Source organism: Hippichthys cyanospilos, chromosome 15 (assembly GCF_059441005.1).
Source record: "Hippichthys cyanospilos isolate Australia breed blue-spotted pipefish chromosome 15, RoL_Hcya_1.0, whole genome shotgun sequence".
NCBI lineage: Eukaryota > Metazoa > Chordata > Actinopteri > Syngnathiformes > Syngnathidae > Hippichthys > Hippichthys cyanospilos.
The window spans coordinates 18,875,399-18,894,469 of record NC_142383.1 but is presented as its reverse complement, the minus strand read 5'-3'; the positions used below and the strand labels follow the sequence as shown (position 1 = coordinate 18,894,469).

The 19,071-nt window shown below is 50.0% G+C and overlaps 5 protein-coding genes, 1 long non-coding RNA gene and 1 other non-coding gene across 9 annotated transcripts; 5 read left to right on the top strand and 2 right to left on the bottom strand.

Moving 5' to 3' along the window:
• Positions 1–52: 52 nt before the first annotated feature.
• LOC148412197 (transcriptional regulator protein Pur-beta-like) lies at positions 53–1,270 on the bottom strand. Its single transcript, XM_088435619.1, has one exon. The coding sequence runs from the start codon at positions 1,196–1,198 to the stop codon at positions 263–265; it is 936 nt and encodes a 311-aa protein (XP_088291745.1). The 5' UTR covers positions 1,199–1,270; the 3' UTR covers positions 53–262.
• A 415-nt stretch (positions 1,271–1,685) lies between these two features.
• On the top strand, positions 1,686–3,611 carry LOC148412196 (uncharacterized). The gene is made up of 3 exons (XR_015868024.1): positions 1,686–2,383; positions 2,862–3,028; positions 3,096–3,611. It is a non-coding gene; the product is annotated as an uncharacterized LOC148412196 (long non-coding RNA).
• Positions 3,612–6,367: 2,756 nt separating this feature from the next.
• Positions 6,368–8,453, top strand: ved (ventrally expressed dharma/bozozok antagonist). The gene is made up of 3 exons (XM_088435504.1): positions 6,368–6,692; positions 7,416–7,633; positions 8,021–8,453. Exons 1-3 carry the CDS (start codon positions 6,527–6,529, stop codon positions 8,345–8,347), a joined length of 711 nt encoding a protein of 236 aa, XP_088291630.1. The 5' UTR covers positions 6,368–6,526; the 3' UTR covers positions 8,348–8,453.
• An 870-nt stretch (positions 8,454–9,323) lies between these two features.
• Positions 9,324–14,310, top strand: gnsb (glucosamine (N-acetyl)-6-sulfatase (Sanfilippo disease IIID), b). Of its 3 annotated transcripts, none has more exons than XM_088435318.1 (13): positions 9,324–9,584; positions 10,346–10,405; positions 10,497–10,700; positions 10,903–10,968; positions 11,455–11,553; positions 11,678–11,845; positions 11,922–12,004; positions 12,088–12,206; positions 12,278–12,381; positions 12,480–12,581; positions 12,657–12,767; positions 13,088–13,198; positions 13,521–14,310. In XM_088435318.1, exons 1-13 carry the CDS (start codon positions 9,450–9,452, stop codon positions 13,671–13,673), a joined length of 1,515 nt encoding a protein of 504 aa, XP_088291444.1. In that variant the 5' UTR covers positions 9,324–9,449; the 3' UTR covers positions 13,674–14,310. The 3 variants fall into 3 exon arrangements, with proteins under 3 accessions (XP_088291444.1, XP_088291443.1, XP_088291442.1); XM_088435317.1 differs by having other exon boundaries at positions 12,480–12,767; positions 13,521–13,702; positions 13,878–14,310; XM_088435316.1 differs by having other exon boundaries at positions 12,480–12,767.
• Positions 14,302–15,491, bottom strand: mrps24 (mitochondrial ribosomal protein S24). The gene is made up of 4 exons (XM_088435320.1): positions 15,271–15,491; positions 14,994–15,059; positions 14,807–14,918; positions 14,302–14,625 (listed from the first exon to the last, which is right to left on the bottom strand). The coding sequence occupies exons 1-4, from the start codon at positions 15,310–15,312 to the stop codon at positions 14,342–14,344; spliced, it is 504 nt and encodes a 167-aa protein (XP_088291446.1). The 5' UTR covers positions 15,313–15,491; the 3' UTR covers positions 14,302–14,341.
• Positions 15,492–15,723: 232 nt separating this feature from the next.
• On the top strand, positions 15,724–18,782 carry nudcd3 (NudC domain containing 3). The gene is made up of 6 exons (XM_088435319.1): positions 15,724–16,104; positions 16,806–17,068; positions 17,466–17,601; positions 17,672–17,815; positions 17,909–18,097; positions 18,455–18,782. Exons 1-6 carry the CDS (start codon positions 15,907–15,909, stop codon positions 18,563–18,565), a joined length of 1,041 nt encoding a protein of 346 aa, XP_088291445.1. The 5' UTR covers positions 15,724–15,906; the 3' UTR covers positions 18,566–18,782.
• Positions 18,783–18,841: 59 nt separating this feature from the next.
• trnak-cuu (transfer RNA lysine (anticodon CUU)) lies at positions 18,842–18,914 on the top strand. The gene has a single exon. It is a non-coding gene; the product is annotated as a tRNA-Lys (tRNA).
• The last annotated feature ends 157 nt before the right edge of the window (positions 18,915–19,071 follow it).

The following is a 19,071-nucleotide window of genomic DNA, read 5'->3' as shown; positions in this document are numbered from 1 at the left end:
GCAGTATTGCTAAGAATGTGCCCTGGCTGTGGATTCGGCTGACGTCACCCCCCCCCCCCCCCCCCCCCTCCGCAGCATACACTAATCCTATGTTGTGTGCGCGAGACTTTGATTGACAGCTGCTCCTCCGTGCAAAAGAGGACAACTCGCACTTGAGACACTGGCGAGTCCAACTTGCGTGGCCGGAGGACGCTCGTGCACTCTTTCTGCTTTTTTTTTTTTTTTTTTCTGTAATAACCCCCCCACCCTTGCGCGGCCGCGGTCAGTCGTCATCCACGTCGTCGCCCTCGGACTCGTCCCGCCTCTCGTACATCTTGTCCCGGTGGCGCTCCTGGATCTCCTTCATCTCGTCGGCGTAGCGGCTGAAGGCGCCGCCGAACTTGGCCCAGGCCTTGAAGGGCACCGTGATGGAGTTCCGGTAGCTGGGCTTGACCTCGCTGACGCGCAGGAACACGCCGTACTTGTTGGAGCCCACGTCGAAGAAGAAGCGCTTGGAGTCCACCATGATGGAGGTGCCCTCGGGGAGCTCGCCGAAGGCCCCCGGCGCCAGGCCGCCGGGCCCTCCGCCGCAGCCCAGCTCGTCGTCGTCGCCGCCGCCGTAGTCGTCGATGAGCTTGGCCAGGGCGTCCCGGAACTCGATGAGGCCCTGCGCCGGCAGGGCGATGGTCTGTCCGGCCAGCACGCCGCCCCCGCCGCCGCCCATGCCCATGCCCATGGCCATGCCGAAGCCGGGCCCCCGGTTGACGGTCTGGCGGATGCGCAGGAAGCGCCCACGCTGGTTCTCCTTCAAGTCCAAGTAGTACTTGCGGTTCTCCCGCACGAGGAACTCGCTCTTGAGGGCTCGCCGCGGCGCGCCGTCCTCGCCGGCCGAGGCCTGCGCGATCTGCTCGGGGCTGCTGGGCCCCAGCTGCGCGTAGTGCTCGATGAAGTCCCCGAGGTAGTCGCGCACCTCGGCGGCCACCGACAGCGACAGGGTGAGCCGACTCTTGGAGCCCCCGGCGCCGACCTCGGCGATCTTGATGAAGCGGCCCTTGCTGTTCTGCTTCACGTCCAGGTAGAAGCGCTTGTTCTGGATGTCCAGGCGCTTGGAGGCCAGCTCCTGGGTCTCCTGGTCCCGCGGGAAGTGCTGGAAGCCGCCGCCGCCGCCGCCGCCGCCGCCGCTGCCGCCGCGCTCACTCCCGCTGTCGCCATCCGCCATGTTCAGCTTCTGCCCATCTCTCTCGTCTGCGGGGCCGGGCCGGGCCGGGCCGGGCGCGCGCGCGCGCGCCTCCTTCACGCTCGCCGCGGCCGCGCCGGTCCGGGGGCTCGCCATTGGCCGAGCCGCCCGCCGCTCGCCCGCGTCGCCCCGGCGACGGCCCTCCCGTTGGCCCGCGCCTCTTGTCAGTCACGCCCCTCGCCGCGGCTCTCCTTCGCCGTTGGCCGGGAGCAAAGTTCCGCTTGCGTTCTTCCCAAACTATTTTGGGCCGCTGGTGGGAAACGTCACCGTCCTCACGTCACGTCCGCCGCAGGACGGGGCGGGCGGACCGCGCCGTGACGTCGTCTGCCTGACTTTTCCCGCTTGAACGGCGACGTTTTGCGCTCGCCCGCCTGCAGGGGGCAGTAGAGCTCCGCCTGCCTCGCCAAAGCAACACCAAAGCAACCGATGCTTAAGGACATCAGGGACGTTCATTTCCAAATAGGTAATATTGAATCGACACTTAAGTATCTGGATTGAATGTCATAAAAAACCGTGAAAATACGTCCCTGGCATTAAATGTGTTAATGAAACATTTAATTCATGAACGACAATTGTAATTAATTATTGAAACATTTAATTAATGACACGTTTATTTAATTATTGAATGGTACGTCTATTTATTGAATATGGGTATACAAGTTTCACGCTCTTAGCGTTTCAATCATTTTGAAGAATTAAAGGGTGAGTTACTAAATAAATATAGTTTGCTCAAAATTTTGGACCATTTAGGTGCCTGCGAAAAGGAATTTTCTCGCACATTGTTGACTTGCCACCATGGCTGCAACGTGTCATGCAGTACCGATCACGTCCAGCGGGTGACGTTAACTCCTAAATGTTTAAAACCATCGAAGAAGTCGATGCGGAAACGATTAGGTCCATATCGAACGCGAACATGTCATTTAGGCTGTGCTAATTATTATATTTCATCGTATAACTTTGAGGCACGACGTAAAATATGTTGCCGCTAAAGCGAAGGAAAGTGTTATCCTCGCCAGGCGGTGCTTCGACGAGCGACAACCGGGGTGACTCGTCCAAATTCCCGCTGGTGGTTGTCTTCCTCCTGGAGAGGAAGATTGGAACGAGTCGGAGAAATTTCCTCACCCAGCTCGCACGAAAAAAAGGCTTCAGAGTAGACGATGTCTTCACGTACGTTGACGCTTATCAGTAAAACTTCACACAATTTTAAAACGAGAGCCGAAATGATGTTCGTGTTGTCTCCTCTCAATGAAAGTTGTTCAACTTTACATCGTTCATCTTGACTGTGATTTTTTTTTTCAAATTTCAAAATAAAGCCAACTTGTATCACTTTTTCTTTATTTCCTGACTTCTTTTTTAGACTGATTCGAACATCCTCTTGAAGCTTTAATCCAAAATTCATATTTTTTTTCTCCTCTAATTTCTACATAATTTGATTCAAACTTGTTAACTTAATGATTACATAGATTAAAAGTTCTAAAACCTTCGACTCCTAAAGCATAACGCTCACAAACCAATGAAATAAATACGATCGAATTTGTATTGCAGTATTGTGTCACACACATATTAGCTGGTTTGTGTTTTATTTGACTTTTTTTACGTATTGTAGAAGGCAGACATGTCACGTGCGCTGTCGATTTCCCATCAGTGAAAACGTGACGCACTGCGTCTCGGAGAAGAACTCTGGCGACGAGGTCTGAGACTGGCTGGGGTCACGACCCGACACCTTCAGCTTACCTACTGGACGCCAGCTGGTTGACAGAGAGCCTGAGCGCCGGATGTCCCGTCCGCATCCTCCAACGACATTGTCTGACGGTAAGAAACGGGACATTTGTGTCTTTGCCTCCTTGAACGGCGTACTTCAATTGTCTTGCTCTAGCAGGAGCGGCCGGGGTCAAGCGAAGACCAGCTGGCGGCGTACTCCATGCCCGTCTTCATCTTGCTGTTCTTGACTAAATAATTGCAAATTGAGCCGGTTTGCGAAAAGGAGGCGAGCAATTTGCAATGTTTCTTTTCTAAACTTGAATACGGCGCTGACGCGCTTCTGGCTTGCGTCCTTCCGCCCGGCAGCGCCGATACCTGAAAGCTACCACGGAGGAGGAGATCTTCGCTCATCTCTCCCTGGACTACGTCCCGCCTTCAGAGAGGAACGCCTGAAGACGTTGGCGACGTCAAGAAATTTGCAAGGTGACCGTCGCGTCTTCCATCTGCGCTTTCGTCGCTTAAAATGGGCGACAACCGTTTGGGGGGTTCCAGCCCCGCATTTTGACCCTGAGACTAAGTGTGGACTATAACTAGTTCTTTGTTGGTCCACCTCCCGCGCAAGATCCGATTGCTTTATTGGAGGGTCTTCGATATTTTCACAACTGAATACAAAATAAAATGAAATCGACACAAATCAATATTTTTTTTCTCTGAATAACACAAATGATTTCACGGACCTGCTGCAGTCGATCGCGATGGCGGACCCCACTTTGAAAACCGTTCCAAGCTTGCACAATAGTTTGCGCGTGTGTGTGTGTGTGTGTGTGAAGTGTGAGTGTTTGGTGGGGGCTTGGTGCTAACAGCCTCATTAACCTGAAAATGGCGGCTCCACATCAAAGCGGCGTCGGGGTTCACACGTCCTCCCTTCAGGATGTCCCTTTTTTTTTTTTTTTTTTTTTTTTTAGTTTTACCTGACAGAATTGATGCCTGGCACATTAAAAAAAAAAAAAAAAAAGATGGCAGCGCAGACGAGACAGCGTGCGTCGTTTTTTCACGCCCCAGAATGGCGATGCGTCGCCAAGCCTGCGTAGACGCTCTTTGGAGACTCTCTTTGGAGACTCTCTTCGGAGACTCTCCGTCTGCCCGTCCCGTCCCTTCGTCCCTTCGTCCGTCTGTCTGCAGCTTTAACGTGAGAAAGGAAGTGATTGTCACTTAACGTGCTCCCCACTCGACCTATCAAAAAGTTTCTTTTCACATACGGCGCTACTTCTACTTATAAAATTAATTCATGCCGGAAGTCATTTTTTAACATCAATCCTTCATATGTTGAGGCGTTTTTTTTAACCCATTTTGAGTCCCAAACCCTTTAAATGAATATTAGTAAGTTATAAATTGCCTCAAAAACGCTAACAAATAATATTAGAATAACATAAGTGCATAACCAAAATACATCCTGTAAAGATTGATTAAAAAAACACTCCTAAAGCCTTCAAATGAACTGTAGCAGTTGACAACATGAATGCACTTGACTTTTTTGCCTTGAGACGGTGCAGGTGTGTTGGTGATGAGTGCGCAGACACACACCTTTTTAGGACGTTTGATTTGTACCTTTTTGTTTGACATTTCATGTGATCCAGGAATCATTTACAAGTCCACAGGAGCAATAGTATTTATTCATGGGATTATTTTGAGAATGTAAATTGTCTGAAAATGAAATGAAAAAGCTTGAAATATAATGTTTTGTCGATTTGAAAAATACTTTCTGCATTTATTTGATGGAATTGCGCTTTCGTTTACAAAAACATGCGGAATTTTTTTGCGCCTTGCTTCCAAATTGGAGCATATATCTATCAACATTTCATACAGGGCGCGATCTAAGTTTGAATTGCGGTGATTTAGGCGCTGTAGAATACATTTGCAGAAAATACGGAAATCACCTTGAAAACAAAGTATTATGTAAGCGGTCCAAAAAATGTGCTACATAATTGCTCGCTTAATTGATTTTTGTTTTTGGTTAAGTTTGGACTCCCCCGATGGAACGTTAACATGATGAACGTAATCACGGCATAACGACATCAAAACGCCGCCGATGACGACGTCGCTTAAAGGCCGTTTGGGGGGGGGGCATATGCGTCTGTCGGGGGGCCGGGCCAGCCGCGCCGGCTGGTCCCGGCCGACGGCCCCCATCAAAGCCCGCGGAGCCTTTGATGGCCTGATAGGGATCAATGGGACGGGGGGAGCCGTGCTGACGGGATCCCCGGCCGGACTTCGATCCGCTCGCCCGCCCGCCCGCTCGCCGCCCCAGACAAACCCGCTTGCTCGCTCCTCGGCTCAAAATCCCCAAAATATGTTTGTAATATTGGGCGTTTCAATCAGTGGCCATCTTTTCAAAAGAACAAATACCATGGCCTACAAATGGATTTCAATGGGGAACTAACTGCTGACATTTTCACATCGCATCCCCCTGTAAAATGGCACAACTTTTCAAAATACAACGTACATTATTTCAAATCTTTGAAGCTTAATCCCTTACTACTCTCCTAACGTTCTGTTTTATTTTTGTCGGCTCTGAAATGGCTTATGGTAAATGGATATTTCATTGTGTTAAAAAATGATTTGTCAATTGGAGTTATTTTGCTAATAACTTTGTGTATCGAGTTTGTGAACATGATGCAAATGTGTGTGTGTGTTGGGGGGGGGTCTGTATCCATAACAGAGTAGCAAACAGGCCTATTGAAGAGATGAAAGGGACTCAATGGAGCCAATCAAAGGGTGGTTCAGACGGGGCGGGGGGGTGGGGGTGTCCTGTCAAGTCCGCGAGCGTCCCCCCCATTACAATAATTGTTTATAGTATGGTGAATTTATATTTTGTTTATTTTACATGTAATTTTTCTCCACTTTCGATCAAGTGGTGCTGCGTTTGAGGACTCGGGGGACGGTGGGAAGGGAAATACACACGCCAAGGGAAACTTGACTTCTTATGAACACTCTTAAGTCCAAAGTATAGTCAGTTTCAAGGAAAAATCACATATATGTTGACATAGTTTTTTAATCGCGAAACAAAATGAAATAATAGTTATTTGATAATTCAATGGATTTTTAGAAGGCATAATGGATTCAATTGCGGCAGCCTTGCGTGGTCGTTTTACACAATTGTTATTATTTTTATTATGCTATACTGAATTGAAGAGGAAGACTTTGATAGTGGCCCTAGTATTTGCCTGAAAGGAAAAAAGTTTGTAACTTGTCCAAGAAGAGCAAGAAAAAGTTCAAGACAACTGAACTCTCCTTATGTGGGGGATGTATTATTTGTGCGGAGGTGTGCGTCCGAGGTGTGGCTATTATCTTTGAGGAGGCGGCAGGAAGGTAGCGGGAAGGGAAGGGAAGGGAGGGGAGGGGGGGGGGGGGGGCGTCTCCGCCGAGGAGGGGAGGGGGTGGACAGACTCACCGGAGCCATCGCGTAACAGCCTCATTGAGACTGAATGAGACGGCTGGTCTTGCGGGGGGGGGGGGGCGCTTTGATGTGCGCAGAGGCGGCCCGCCGCCTATAAGTAGAGCGCGGCGCGCCCCCCCGCCCCACCCAGAGAAACCTCAAGCCGGAACCGCGTCATGAGAGGACACTTTTCCATCGAGTGGATGGCGCAAAGCAGCCGAGGGCGGCCCGCCGACGCCGGCGTGGGCTCGGCGGCGCCGGGCCCGGCCGGAACCCACGCCGAGAGCCTGCCCGGATTCTACGGGAGGCCACGCGCCCCCGCCCCCGGCGCCGACAAAATTGGTCAGTTGCTCTCAGTTCCAGGACTTCTGCATGCTAGTGTTTTTTTAATATATTTTATTTTATTTTTTTTAAATACGGAATTATTTCAAAGCGTTCTCATTTCTTTTTTTTACTATAAATTTCTGAAAAAATATGACTTGTGAGGCTTTGGCCCAACAGTGATTTAAAAAAAAAAAAAAGATACATTTTTGTTGTTTATATTACATGTTGTTTTTCTATTATACACGTATTTTGTTTATTGTATTTTTTCCTTTGATTTTTACATTTTACAGTATTTTTCTTTTCGTATAATTTGGTGGTTTATTATATGTCTTTTTTTATTCGATAGAATTTTTTTTTCATAAATATGTTTTTTCCATTTATAGGTGCTTTGTTTTATTTTTTTTAGTATGCATTCCTGAAAAAATATGAAATTTTCAGAATGTGATTTTAATCTTTAAATTAAAAAACTATCTTTTTTGACAATTTTCATCGAGGGTTAGGGTTAGGGTAGGCTTAAGATTGTAAACTGTTAGAATTCAACAGAGAATTAGTCATTCTTTTCTAACTTGTTTGACATAGCCGCTAAAAGGAAAGATTTTTTCCAAGCTGGCCAAAATGCTCATCGTAAAGTAATCCGGGAAACACCGAAAAACCGTTTGGAAAGCGATCTTTCGGAATCCGCCTCGACATGGAGTAGCAGAACGGTGCCATTTGCGGGAAATAACCGAGTACCGTCGTCAGCTTCCGAGGTGGAGGAGGAGACTTCGGGCTACGAGAGCGAGCGTTCCCTGTCGCCGCCGGCGCCGGCGCCGGCCGCGTCGTCGTCGGGGAGGAGGCCCCGCACGGCCTTCACGGCGGAGCAGATCGGCAGCCTGGAGCGGGCCTTCAAGAGGAACGCCTACCTGGGCACGCAGGACAAGGCGCAGCTCTGCCGCAAGCTCGACCTGTCCGACAAACAGGTAGCCCGCCAGCTCATTTGGCTAACCTGCGCTAGCGCCTCGGAATCTTTTCGCCGGCGGAACGCGGCCGGCGGAACGCGGCCGGCGGAACGCGGCCGGCGGAACGCGGCCGACGTTTGCGGCGGCGCCGCCGTGGCGGTGCGCCGGCTTTGCCGCCATCCGGACTGAATTGCGCTCCGGATTCGTTTCAAACCATCCAGCCATCGAGTTTCATCTCATGGCAACGTTGTTTTTCCCGTAAATCGGCCCAACTTTTTAAAGCCAAATTTGACCTTTTTTTCTTTTCACAATATTGTGCCCTATCTCTAATTGAGATATATTTCGAAACCTTTGGACTTTTAAATTGAAATGTCCTTTGATGCGAGTTTTTTCCGCTTTTCCCGGCAGATCCGCAACTGGTTCCAGAACCGGCGCATGAAGCTGAAGCGGACGGTGCAGGACGCGCTGGCGCACGCCTGCCAGGCCGGCGCCGCCTCCCGCTTCGCGCCGTACCCCGAGCCTCAGGCGTACCGGCCGGCGCCGTACCCCCGCTATCACGCCGCGCCGATAGCGGCGCCGCTCAGGGACGCCGGCGGCGCTTTGGCTCCCCCGCCGTACGTCTCTCCCCTGGACTCGCTCTACCAATACGGCGGCGCGGCCGGCGCCGTTTTGCCCGCCGCCGCGCCCCCTCCTACCGTCATGGCCGCCTATCCGGCGTACCCGCAATACTACTGACGCACGCCGTGGCCCGCCGCGCTAATTGGAACCTCGCCTTGTTTCTATCAAGGCTTGTATGCAATGTTGCGTATGTGTGTGCTGTATTTCTCATTTTGTTGCAATAAAAGCCCTTCACGCTCCCCTTTTTTCTTTTCTTTTTTCAATCATGTTTGTGCTCATTAGGGTGACCAGTCAGTCGCCAGTCGCCAGTCAGTATGGGGCCGGCCACGTAGGTGCGGATGTAAAAGTCTACACACCCCCTTTCATCTTTATTTACAAAAAGAAATCCTCTTCCAAACTTGTGACCTTTGACCTGTCAAAAAACGTATTTTTTGAGAGGGAGAGTAAAACAATGGTTGCGCACACCTTTTTAATACTGAGCATGTGGCTGTGTTCATAATGTTCAAAATGTTCCTTCAAATGGCGCTGGCGGAAAAAAGAAAAACGTGTTGTTGTTTTTTTAAACTTATTTACCTTGATAAAAATCAATCAAGCAAGCAATTAGACATTGTCGACGCACACAATGTCTCAATGTCACGTTTCAGTTGGGTTTTTTTTTTTCCCTCTCGGAGTGTTTTGTCTTTTTAATTTAGTTGTGCAGGTTGTACCAGTCAGCAGACTAGCATGATTTATGGAAAAATAAATGAATGTTTGCAAGATACACAGACACTAACGGCAAAAAATGCAAAGATAGGAAAATCAATATTTTGAAGTAGTTTATTTTGCTGAATGATACTTTTATTTGTTTTCTTCTGGAAATTTAAATCAACCGCTTGAAATGATACGTCACAGAAATACGTGTCCATGCGTTTTATTTTCAAAATAAGAAATAAAAGCACCCGAAGCCAGGCGGCGCATTAAAAAGAAGTGTCGTTTATCGGTAGTAAAATCAAAAAAACGAAAAAAAACGCTTTTTCGACTGAGCGGCGTGACGTTTCGGTTGAAAGTCCACTTCGGACACGGTGTTCTCCACGCCCACTCGCGATCACGTGACTCGCCTACTTCCTCAGAGCGCCGCACGCGCCAGCGCCAGCGCCTTCATCTTCTCCCGCTCGCTCGTTTTCTCGTCTTATTTTGTTTGGTTGACTTTTTCTTGTCGTTTGCCAGCGCGAGTTTGTCCATGCGGGAGGGCTTGTTGCGCGTGCTCGCGCTGGGCGCGCTGCTCACCTGCGGGCGCGCGCCGGTGGGCGGCGCGGGGCTCAGCAACATCATCCTGGTCGTCGCCGACGACCACGACCACAAACTCGGGGGAATGGTGAGAGCCCCTTTCCAAAAAAACATTTCGACGCACTTTGAAGTGTAAAACTTGATTTTGGGACGCCCTGTCCCGTTTTTGGATTTTTATCATTATTTTAAAAATGTCCGTGTTTTTTTTCTCAACCTCCAATAAAAAGATGGCGTTGTTGACTCGTCGCCATTTGTTGTTTGGTTGTTTGTTCTCGAGTCCAACAACGCGTGCCCCCGTTTCTTCACCGACTTTGTTTCCTGTGATGGATTTGAAACTTTTCTCCCTCAATGAATAGTTTTTTTATTTATTCTGATTTATTTTCTTAAAACGGCGACGCTTTTCCTCATAAGAACTCGTTTTTTTCTTTCAAAATCGATCACCTTTTCTCTCACAGTTTGCCAACTTTTTCTTGTAAAATGTACATTATGACTTTGGAATTTTGGCTGTCATGGTTCTGCTTTTCTTCCCAGAATGTGCTCGTTAAAATCTGGATTTTGACCCGAAATTGTGGATGTGGACTATAAAATCTGAATGTTGACCTTTGAAATTAAAATGCGCATTTTTCAAAGTGGGATTTTAAAGTCCTAATTCGGAAATCCGAGTGTCGTTAGTCTGGTTCCGTTCCCAGACTTTTAAAATCTGAATTTTTTGGGCCCGAAATTGTGGCTTTTGTCTCTAAAAGGACAATTTGGACTTTTTTTAAACGCGGAATTTCTGCTTTTAAAAATGGCGAATCCGACTTAACGCAGACATAAGTCATGAAGCGGTAACGGTTTTGTTTTTTCCAGAGTCCGATGAAGAAGACCAGGTCTCTGATCGGCGACGCCGGCGCCACCTTCGTCAACTCGGTGAGTGGCGCGAACGGCGGGCTCCGGGGATGGCGGGGCGCTTCCGAGGCCAGCCCCGCCCCCTCCCCCTTCCCGCGTCCTCCCCCGGCAGTTCACGGTGACGCCGCTGTGCTGCCCGAGCCGCTGCAGCATCCTGACGGGCCGCTACCCTCACAACCACCTGGTGAGGAACGACTCGCTGGCGGGCAACTGCTCGGGCGCCGCCTGGCGGACGGGCGCCGAGGCCGACGCCTTCCCCGTGCTCCTCGCCAAGCGCGGCTACCAAACCTTCTTCGCCGGGAAGTACCTGGACCAGGTGGGCGGGGCGCCGTCCGAACGCGCGATCCGCTCCTTCCATCCCGGGGGCGGATTTTGACCTTTTTCCCAAAGGCGGATTTCGACGCGTTTGTTAAGAGCCGCGCCTTCAACCCTCACGTGCTTATTCATAACTTTGGCATTTTTTATTTAAGAGTGGCTGCTACTAAATGAAGCTTGACGCGCCGCTTGTCTGCCTACAGTACGGCCAGAAAGAAGCGGGCGGCGTGGGCCACGTTCCGCCGGGCTGGGATCAGTGGCATGCGCTGGTACGTCGCACGCGCTCGCGCGCCACATTTGGACGCAAACGTGGCAAGGGAGCAAAAATCGGACAGATCTTGCAGTTTCAGCCGTGGCTGTCGCGTTGCAACTCATTTGCTTTCAATCTGAAAAGAAAAATGTACGACTCCAAAACTACCAAAATTGTTTTGCTTGGGTCAAAAAGGACTTCAAATAGAGTGCTGTGCCATCTGAATTTACTAATAATCCCCATTTGCAGTGGTGTCTTTAGGCGTCGCTTCATCAGCACCCCCTAGAGGGCAGATTGTGTGACCTCGCCTATTTCTGCCTCGTGCGCTGAAAAGTTGCGTTATCGATGGCAATGCGAATCTGTTAACTAAATGTAAACAAAGTAAAGGTATTTTGCAAAGGAGTCATTGGAACACGATTCACCGGTGCGTCGCCTCATGTTCCTATTCATTTGCTCTCAATTTGGAAAGAAAAAACGGCATTCAATTAGATCTCGCGTACCTCAGGTGGGCAACTCCCGCTACTACAACTACACCCTGTCCAGAAACGGCGTGGAGGAGACGCACGGCGACAACTACACGGAAGACTACCTCACTGACCTGATTGTAAGCGGGGCGCCGGCGCGCCGTTCCTCCATGCCAGTCCGAAGCAGGAAAAGTAGACGCGGTCTGGGCCCGAGAGTGGACGGGGCCCACGGGTGTGATGGGCGTGGGGCTTTGTGACCCGCAGGCCGAGCGCTCCCTTCGGTTCCTGGACAACCGCAGCCCTCAGCGGCCCTTCTTCCTCATGCTGGCGCCGCCCGCCCCGCACCGGCCCTGGACGCCCGCCCCGCAGTACCGCCGCCGCTTCGCCGAGGTCAAGGCGCCCCGGGACGGAAGCTTCGACAAGCCGGCCAAGGTAAGGTGGGGCCGGGCCGGGGGGCCGTGCCGGGCCCCCGCCGGCGAGTCCCCTCCAGCGCTTTGCCGCCTTGCAGGACAAGCACTGGCTGCTGCGGCAGGCCGCCAACCCCATGGCCAACACCTCCCTCGACTTCCTGGACGACGCCTACCGAAAGAGGTAAACCAAGCTTCCTGCCGCGCTTCAGGAATAAAAGCTATTTGAGCACGTTGGGAGCTCAAAAACGGTGACTCCGCCCCCAGGTGGCAGACGCTGCTGTCGGTGGACGACCTGGTGGAGGCGCTGCTGAAGAAACTGGAGGAGGTCAAGGAGCTGAACGACACCTACTTCTTCTTCACGTCCGACAACGGCTACCACGCAGGTGACGGACGCCGCCTCGCCTCGCCCGCCCCGGGGTCCCGGCTCACCCCCCTCCCCCCTCCCCCCTCGCAGGTCAGTTCTCGCTGCCCGTCGGCAACCGGCAGCCGTACGACTTTGACATCCGGACGCCGCTGCTGGTGCGCGGGCCCGCCGTCCGAGCCAACAGCACGCTCAAGGTGCCCCCCCCCCCAGGGCTGCTAGCTCAGAAGATCAAGGAGGCTGTTTTTTTTTTTTTCCAACATCCGGTCACGTTTCGTTGTCGCTTCCCTTTCAGGCTCCCGTGCTGAACATCGACCTGGCGCCCACCATCTTGGACATCGCCGGCATCAACCAGTCGGCGCTCAACGTGGACGGCCAGTCCTTCCTGCCTCTCATGGTCCGCCCGCGACGTCGCGAAACGGCCGACGGGACGCGAGCCCACCGCGTTTCTGCCTTTGCTTTTGTGCGGCAGGCGCCGACGTTGCGCAACGGCTCGGCGCGCCCCTTCTTCCTGGTGGAGCACGCGGGGGAGGGGCTTTCCGGCGGGGACCCCGCCTGCCCCAAGATGGGCCCCGGACTCTCCGTCAGTACTGCTAAAAATACTTTGCCCGGAAAATTGTTAAAAAAAAAAAAAAAAAAAGACGTTTGAAATCTAAGTTATTGACTTTTAGGATGACGTCATCCGTAAAGTAACAAAGTTACACTGCTTAAGGGTTTATCCAGGGTTGATATGCTAATTTATGTTAGCCTACTATGGTGTTTACCATTAAATCTTAGCACTAGGCTAGCAGCCATTTGTCCGGATGAAATATGCTTTTTTTTTTTTTGCACTGTATTTACATAATTGCTCATGTTGTGACAATACGAGCGTGACAACACGTTTGACTTTTTTTTTCTTTGCAGCAATGTTTCCCCGATTGCGTGTGCGAGGACTCGTTCAACAACACGTACGCCTGCGTCAGGACGCTGGACGGACGCGTGGACATGCAGTACTGCGAGTTCGCCGACAGCGAGGTAACCCCGCTATCTTCCACTTCTGGTAGTGGTGGGAAAACGAAGCCTCATGAAGCACTCGCCATATTTGTTTCACTTCATCACGATTAAAGGCTGGCCATGAAAATTTGTAACATTTACACTGGAATTTCAAAGCAAGAGTGCCACCTAAAGGAGCTAAAAAGTATCACAAGTGCTTTGTGAAGCCTCGTTTTCTCGCTGCTACCAGACGGCTACAAAAAAAAATGCTACAGGGGTCCACGTGATTTCTGTCTAAATTGAAGAAAACGCGGCCAAACGGGACGAGAGGAGTGTGACCCCGCCCCCGTTTTCTTTTGCCCAGTCGTTCGTGGAGGTGTACGACCTGAGCTCGGACCCCCACCAGCTGGAGAACGTGGTGAAGAAGGTGGACCCGGCCGTGCTGCAGAGCATGAACCAGCGCCTTATCAAGCTGCAGTCCTGCCAGGGCGCCCAGTGCCGCGCTCTCTCCACGTGAGGGCGGAGCCAGACGCCAAGTGGCGCCCGGTGAGACGCCTCCTCTTCCTCTTTCACTCGAAAAGCATCGCAACCAAAGCTGCCGTTTTGATTAGCACTCCACTTCCTGTTTAGGCTCGGTTTTTTCCTTTTTCTTTCATCAATCCCTGCTTTTTTTTTTTTTTTTTAAATGTTGATTTGAGGATTTGGTCTTTTGGTCCCGCAGTCAAGCCCTGCTATTACTATCTCGGAAAAAGGTTGTTCGATGCCACAAGACAGAAGCAAAGCTGCAGCCTGAATCAATGAAGCTCCTCCTCTAATTTCAACATAGTTCATCCTGAGCACAAAAAATGGAGTCTCGCTAATTTTGTTGCTTTTGATTATCCCTTGTGTTTTTCAGAAACTTCACTCCTAATGCTTAGCCAGCTAGCCTAGCTGTCTTAGCCTGTTAGGCCTTTTTTTTTTTCTCAAATGATTTTGTCATCTCCGCACCGCCGTCACTTTTTAAAGATCATACTTGGATGAAAAAAAAATGAGGGATGGAATTCCATGGTTTTAAATTGTTTCTCCGTTATTCGTGGCAATTGTTTGCACTGCCGATGCCTTCAATGTGAATGTTTGCACTGTGACAAATGAAAATAAATCCAAAGTAGCCTTTTCATGTTTTTTTCTTTACTACTAAGTTATTTGCTACAGATATTTGTAGACTTGCTTGTCGGGCAACGTCTGCACGTCCAGCTTGACGGGACATTTGTAAAAGTGGGACAGCAGCGACTCGCTGTAGCCGATCAGGAAGTAGAATTTTGGCGGCGGCAGCTTTTGCAGCAGGAGCGCGCACACCGTCAGCGCGTTGGCGCGACGCTTGATCACCAGCTGGTCGGCCAGGCAGCCGTGGAAGGTGCCGAACATCAGCCGGCGGATGAAGGCGTCCTCCACCGCGCGATCCGCCGCCCCGTCCTCGCCTTTCAGGTTACCTGCGCAAAACCACAACAAAAGAAATCCTGTATAAAATATACATAGGTACCAACCTTTACCCTAAATATATTAGGGAAAGGTGAAAATGAATGAATATAGATGAAAGAAAATAAACATAAAATATATTTCATGCATAAATTTGATTCGATTTTTTTGTGGCCTTGTTGGAGACGGACTCACTGGTGTGCTGCGACAGCCATCCTTTGTGGTGGCCGATGTGGTGAGGCTTCATGGCCTGCTCGTAGGTCACGGGACGGTCGCCTTTCCCCACTCGGATGCGAGCGGCTCGGTTCTGTCCGGCGAAACGACAACCAAAACTTTTCAGCGCGTCGCAAATGGGGGATTGTGACGTCACGGCCCAAGTTACCTTGCAGCAAACTGCGGTGGCGTGAAGAGCTCTGATTCCGGATGCACTTGAACTATTCACCGCAGCCTGCTCGTAAAAAATTAAAAAAAAAATGCACGAACCCTTCCCTTTCGGATTCACCTATTAAAAACAAATACCTCCCGATCTTCTTAAATTCCCCTATGAATGAACAGCATCGAGATGCGACTAAAAGCAAACTCCCGCCATCACTTTGCTTCGATACGAACCGAAAAATCGGTTTGTTTAGCAATTTGTTCGTTTAAATCGCCATACTCACCAGGAACCTCCGGCATCCCGTGCTGCTCAAGGGCGCCGCCATCTTGCTTTGGCCGTCAACGATACCAACACAATTTACGTTCACTTGTCTTTATTCCAGTCTCTCATGGAGGTAAGGTATTCAAAATACAATTAAAAAATATTAGGGTCTTCAAATGAGCAAAGAGGGCAATATATTTGTTGTTAATAAGAATAACATTGTAAATAACTGGCGCGGAACTATTTATTGTATTTTCGTTTCCGGTTCATAACTGACAGCTGTAACTAAAAGAACCGAACATGGACAAAATAAGTCACTTGTATTTTTTTAAAATTGCGTAAAAAAGTTTTCGTTCGCAATTTAAATACACCACGTCCGTATTATATAAGTATCAAATGTTTTGGCATACATTTATAATGTTATGTGTGTTTGTTCCGGTAACACTCAACGCAATGTAATTTATTTCGAAGGTCCCCAACCGGATGCGTGATATTGTTCTGGAAGGGAACGCCACAAGACGCTGAGGAAATGCAACGCTGCTTGCGTAAACATTGATCGTTTTCCTCCAAAAGTCCGCGTCTAGTTTTTGCGTGAACGGTACCGGCGTGCTAATCTACTTGGGAGCGTCTTAGAAGGAGCCACGCGGAAACGGTCGCCATGTCGTCGCCCCTGGAGATGACGGAAATGTACGACAACGCGCTGCTCGGGATTCTGCAGCATGTCGGAAACATTCAGGACTTTCTGCAAGTCTACTTTGGATTTTTGTACCGCAAGACCGACTTTTATCGACTCCTCACCGGACCCGGCGATAAAATGGGCTTCCCGCCAGGTGTAGCTGAGAAGATGGTCCTCAAGGTGGGCTCGCTTTTAAAAGCTTCGAAAAGCATTTCAAATGTTTTAGAGGTTGTAAATATAAGACGATTTCTGACGTATTCAACCAGGGAGCCTTTATTTTTTTCCCACTACTTTTTAATTTAAAATTTAATCAAAATTATGCTGCGTTTGACTTGTTATTCGTTCATATAACTTTATTGACAAAAGCAGTATGTACAAATTGATGAGTCAGTCAAAAAAAATAATAATAAGAATGTAATGTCAACTTACTTTTATAAATTAGTTTCTCTGTGCCATTTTGTATCTAATAGAACTATCGATAAGTCAACATTTTTTCGTTTAGCCATCAAGTTGCATACGTTTAAGTTGCATATTTGGCTAATTTTGACCTCATCCATTGACTGCCACTTTATTGACAAAGCCACCATGTACAAATTATTGCACCAATCAAATAATGATTTGCTCATATGCTTGTAGTTGTTCCGCGATGCCATTTTGTCAAAAGTTTCACCTTAAACTACGTTTAAGCTAGTTTTGACACAAACAATTCAATTTAACTTTATTGACAAGGAGGACAGTTCAAGACAAAGGTTTTTTCTTGACCAATTTTGCTTCACAAGCATTCTATCGTGTGTATTTGCACTTTATACTTTAAATTAGATTTGTTGTTTTTGGCCGATTTTACCTTCAATCGTTGACCGTAACTTTATTGACCTGCGCAGTCTTTCAAGATGTTTGAGAAGTATTCCGAGGAGATCCGCCAGCTGCAGAAGCGACGGGACCAGCCCGCCGCCGTTCCCGCCGCCGTCCAGGAGCTGGAGGTCACGGCGGAGGAAGCGGCGGCAACGGCGGAGGAAGCGGCGGCGGCGGAGAGCGCTTTGTCGTCACCCAGTCCCGTTCCAGAGTCTGCCCCGTCTGCCAACGCTCAACGTGATGACGCCACGGTTCAAGACAATCAGGAAGCCGCGGCGTCCCGCTCCACAGAGTGAGTGTTCACCTCTCAATCAAAGATAAGTTCAATCAAAGAAAAAAAGAAGTCGCAAGTGCGATGGCGCAGCTTTAATTTTGGAATTGTGATGTTTCCCAACGTCCCCAAATGCAGCGTACTCTGGTGCACAGGGTGATGTGTGACTTGATTTGGGCAAGCGATGTTTCCCAATATCACTAAACGCGGCGACTGCAGGATGACTTTGGGTGGAGTTGCCGCATCTTCCAGTGTCCATGAACACAGCATTTTGTTGGGCACCTGGATGATTTGTGGCCCTCACTGCCCCTCAATGCACCGTGTCGGTCTCCTCGACTTGATTGTGTTATTAGGTGGCGCTGTGGCATTTCCTGATGTCCCTAAACGCAGCATGATTCGGTTTTGTTTTTTCCTCCAGGCCAAAGCAGAACGCGTCAGCGTTGGACTCGGACAGCTACAACGGCGCCGTGCGGGAAAACTACCAGTGGTCCCAGGACTACAACGACGTGGAGGTGCGCGTCTTCGTGCCCAAGGAGGTGGTCAAAGGCAAGCAGGTGAGCGCGGCGGCTCTGTCGCCGGCGGCCGTGTCGGCGGCGCCGTCGTGACGTGCGGCCGCGTCCTCAGGTGAGCGTGAACCTGCAGAGCGGCGGCGTCTGCGTGCGCGTGCGCAGCGGCTCCCAAGAGCGGACGCTGGTGGAGGGCAAATTCTCGCACAAGATCAACACGGAGAATTCCCTGTGGAGCCTTGAGCCGGGAAAATGCGTGGTGGTAATGCAAAGCCGTTGCCACTTTGCTCTGCTCTTGCTTTTGCCCCCCCCCCCCCCCCCCCCCACACATGATCTGTCCCCCGTCGGCGTCCAGCTGTCCCTGAACAAGTCGTCGGAGGTGTGGTGGAAGTGCGTCCTGGAGGGCGAGGAGGAGATCGACGTGGACAAGCTGAACCGCGAGCGCTCCATGGCCACGGTGGACGAGGAGGAGCACGCCGTCCTGGACCGCCTCACCTTCGACTACCACCAGAAGCTGCGGGGGAAGCCGCAGAGTCACGAGATGGTCGGGAGCCCCTCGCTTGCCGCTTCTTTGGGAACGCCCACCGATGTAGTCAAGATACTGGCGCATTTACCGGAGATACACCCAAACCCACCGAAGGAACCGCTATAATGTGTTGCTTCGTGTTACAAATAATTTGCTCTCAATTTGAAAACTACCGTTTGCCCTCGATGTGCCTTTACTGCCCCCTCATATTTGGCTCAACGCTGGCATAGGGGACCCCGTGAGATGGCTGCATGTTCCATCAAGTCGCCACAAGATGGCGCCACGTCACGCACCACTCCTCGTCCATGTGCTTCTGTGTCTCGTGTTCGTGTGCGCGCGCGCGTGTTAACGTTGCTGTTTTGTGTGTTTGTGCAGAAGGTGCACGAAATGCTGAAGAAGGGTTGGGATGCGGAGGGCTCGCCTTTCAAGGGTCAGCAGTTCGACCCGTCCATGTTCGACATCCCGCCCAGCGCCGTGCAGTTCTGAGCTTTTCAGCGACATCTCTTGCCTCTTTTGGATGACTTTTTTTTTTTTTTTTTTGAGAGCGGAATGGGACACTATCGACTAAACGGGCGGACTTCGTTCAAGAAGAACGTTATCCTCGAGGATTAAAATAAAAATAAAAAAATACTCGTGAAATAATTGCGCCGTTTGCCTCCGCGGCTTTTTTCTGAAATGAAATAAAACGTAACAACACTTGTCATCTTTCCTTCAGCAAATGTATTTTCGTTTATAAATCGTGTGTATTTTGAGCTACGCAGCGCCCGGCTAGCTCAGTCGGTAGAGCATGAGACTCTTAATCTCAGGGTCGTGGGTTCGAGCCCCACGTTGGGCGATAATTTTTTTTTTTGCTCCCAACTCGAGAGCACGAGCCCAGAAAATAGCGTCGCGTTAGTTTTTTTTTTTTATTGCATGAATTTTACGAAACACATTACGAAATAAACGATCAAATGAACAGTTCTCATGGTAGAGGAAATTTGATTTAACATTTT

Bases quoted from the DNA above. Each gene is read 5' to 3' on its own strand.
- LOC148412197 (XM_088435619.1), bottom strand. From the start codon at position 1,198: ATGGCGGATGGCGACAGCGGGAGTGAGCGCGGCGGCAGCGGCGGCGGC.
- ved (XM_088435504.1), top strand. From the start codon at position 6,527: ATGAGAGGACACTTTTCCATCGAGTGGATGGCGCAAAGCAGCCGAGGG. The intron at 6,693-7,415 runs GTCAGTTGCTCT...TACCGTCGTCAG, and splicing joins CCCCGGCGCCGACAAAATTG to CTTCCGAGGTGGAGGAGGAG. The intron at 7,634-8,020 runs GTAGCCCGCCAG...TTTTCCCGGCAG, and splicing joins TCGACCTGTCCGACAAACAG to ATCCGCAACTGGTTCCAGAA.
- gnsb (XM_088435317.1), top strand. From the start codon at position 9,450: ATGCGGGAGGGCTTGTTGCGCGTGCTCGCGCTGGGCGCGCTGCTCACC. The intron at 12,005-12,087 runs GTAAACCAAGCT...CTCCGCCCCCAG, and splicing joins GACGACGCCTACCGAAAGAG to GTGGCAGACGCTGCTGTCGG. The intron at 13,199-13,520 runs GTAACCCCGCTA...TCTTTTGCCCAG, and splicing joins GCGAGTTCGCCGACAGCGAG to TCGTTCGTGGAGGTGTACGA.
- mrps24 (XM_088435320.1), bottom strand. From the start codon at position 15,312: ATGGCGGCGCCCTTGAGCAGCACGGGATGCCGGAGGTTCCTG. The intron at 15,060-15,270 runs GTGAGTATGGCG...TTTTACGAGCAG, and splicing joins CGGGATGCCGGAGGTTCCTG to GCTGCGGTGAATAGTTCAAG. The intron at 14,919-14,993 runs GTAACTTGGGCC...TTCGCCGGACAG, and splicing joins CCACCGCAGTTTGCTGCAAG to AACCGAGCCGCTCGCATCCG.
- nudcd3 (XM_088435319.1), top strand. From the start codon at position 15,907: ATGTCGTCGCCCCTGGAGATGACGGAAATGTACGACAACGCGCTGCTC. The intron at 17,602-17,671 runs GTGAGCGCGGCG...CCGCGTCCTCAG, and splicing joins AGGTGGTCAAAGGCAAGCAG to GTGAGCGTGAACCTGCAGAG. The intron at 17,816-17,908 runs GTAATGCAAAGC...GTCGGCGTCCAG, and splicing joins AGCCGGGAAAATGCGTGGTG to CTGTCCCTGAACAAGTCGTC.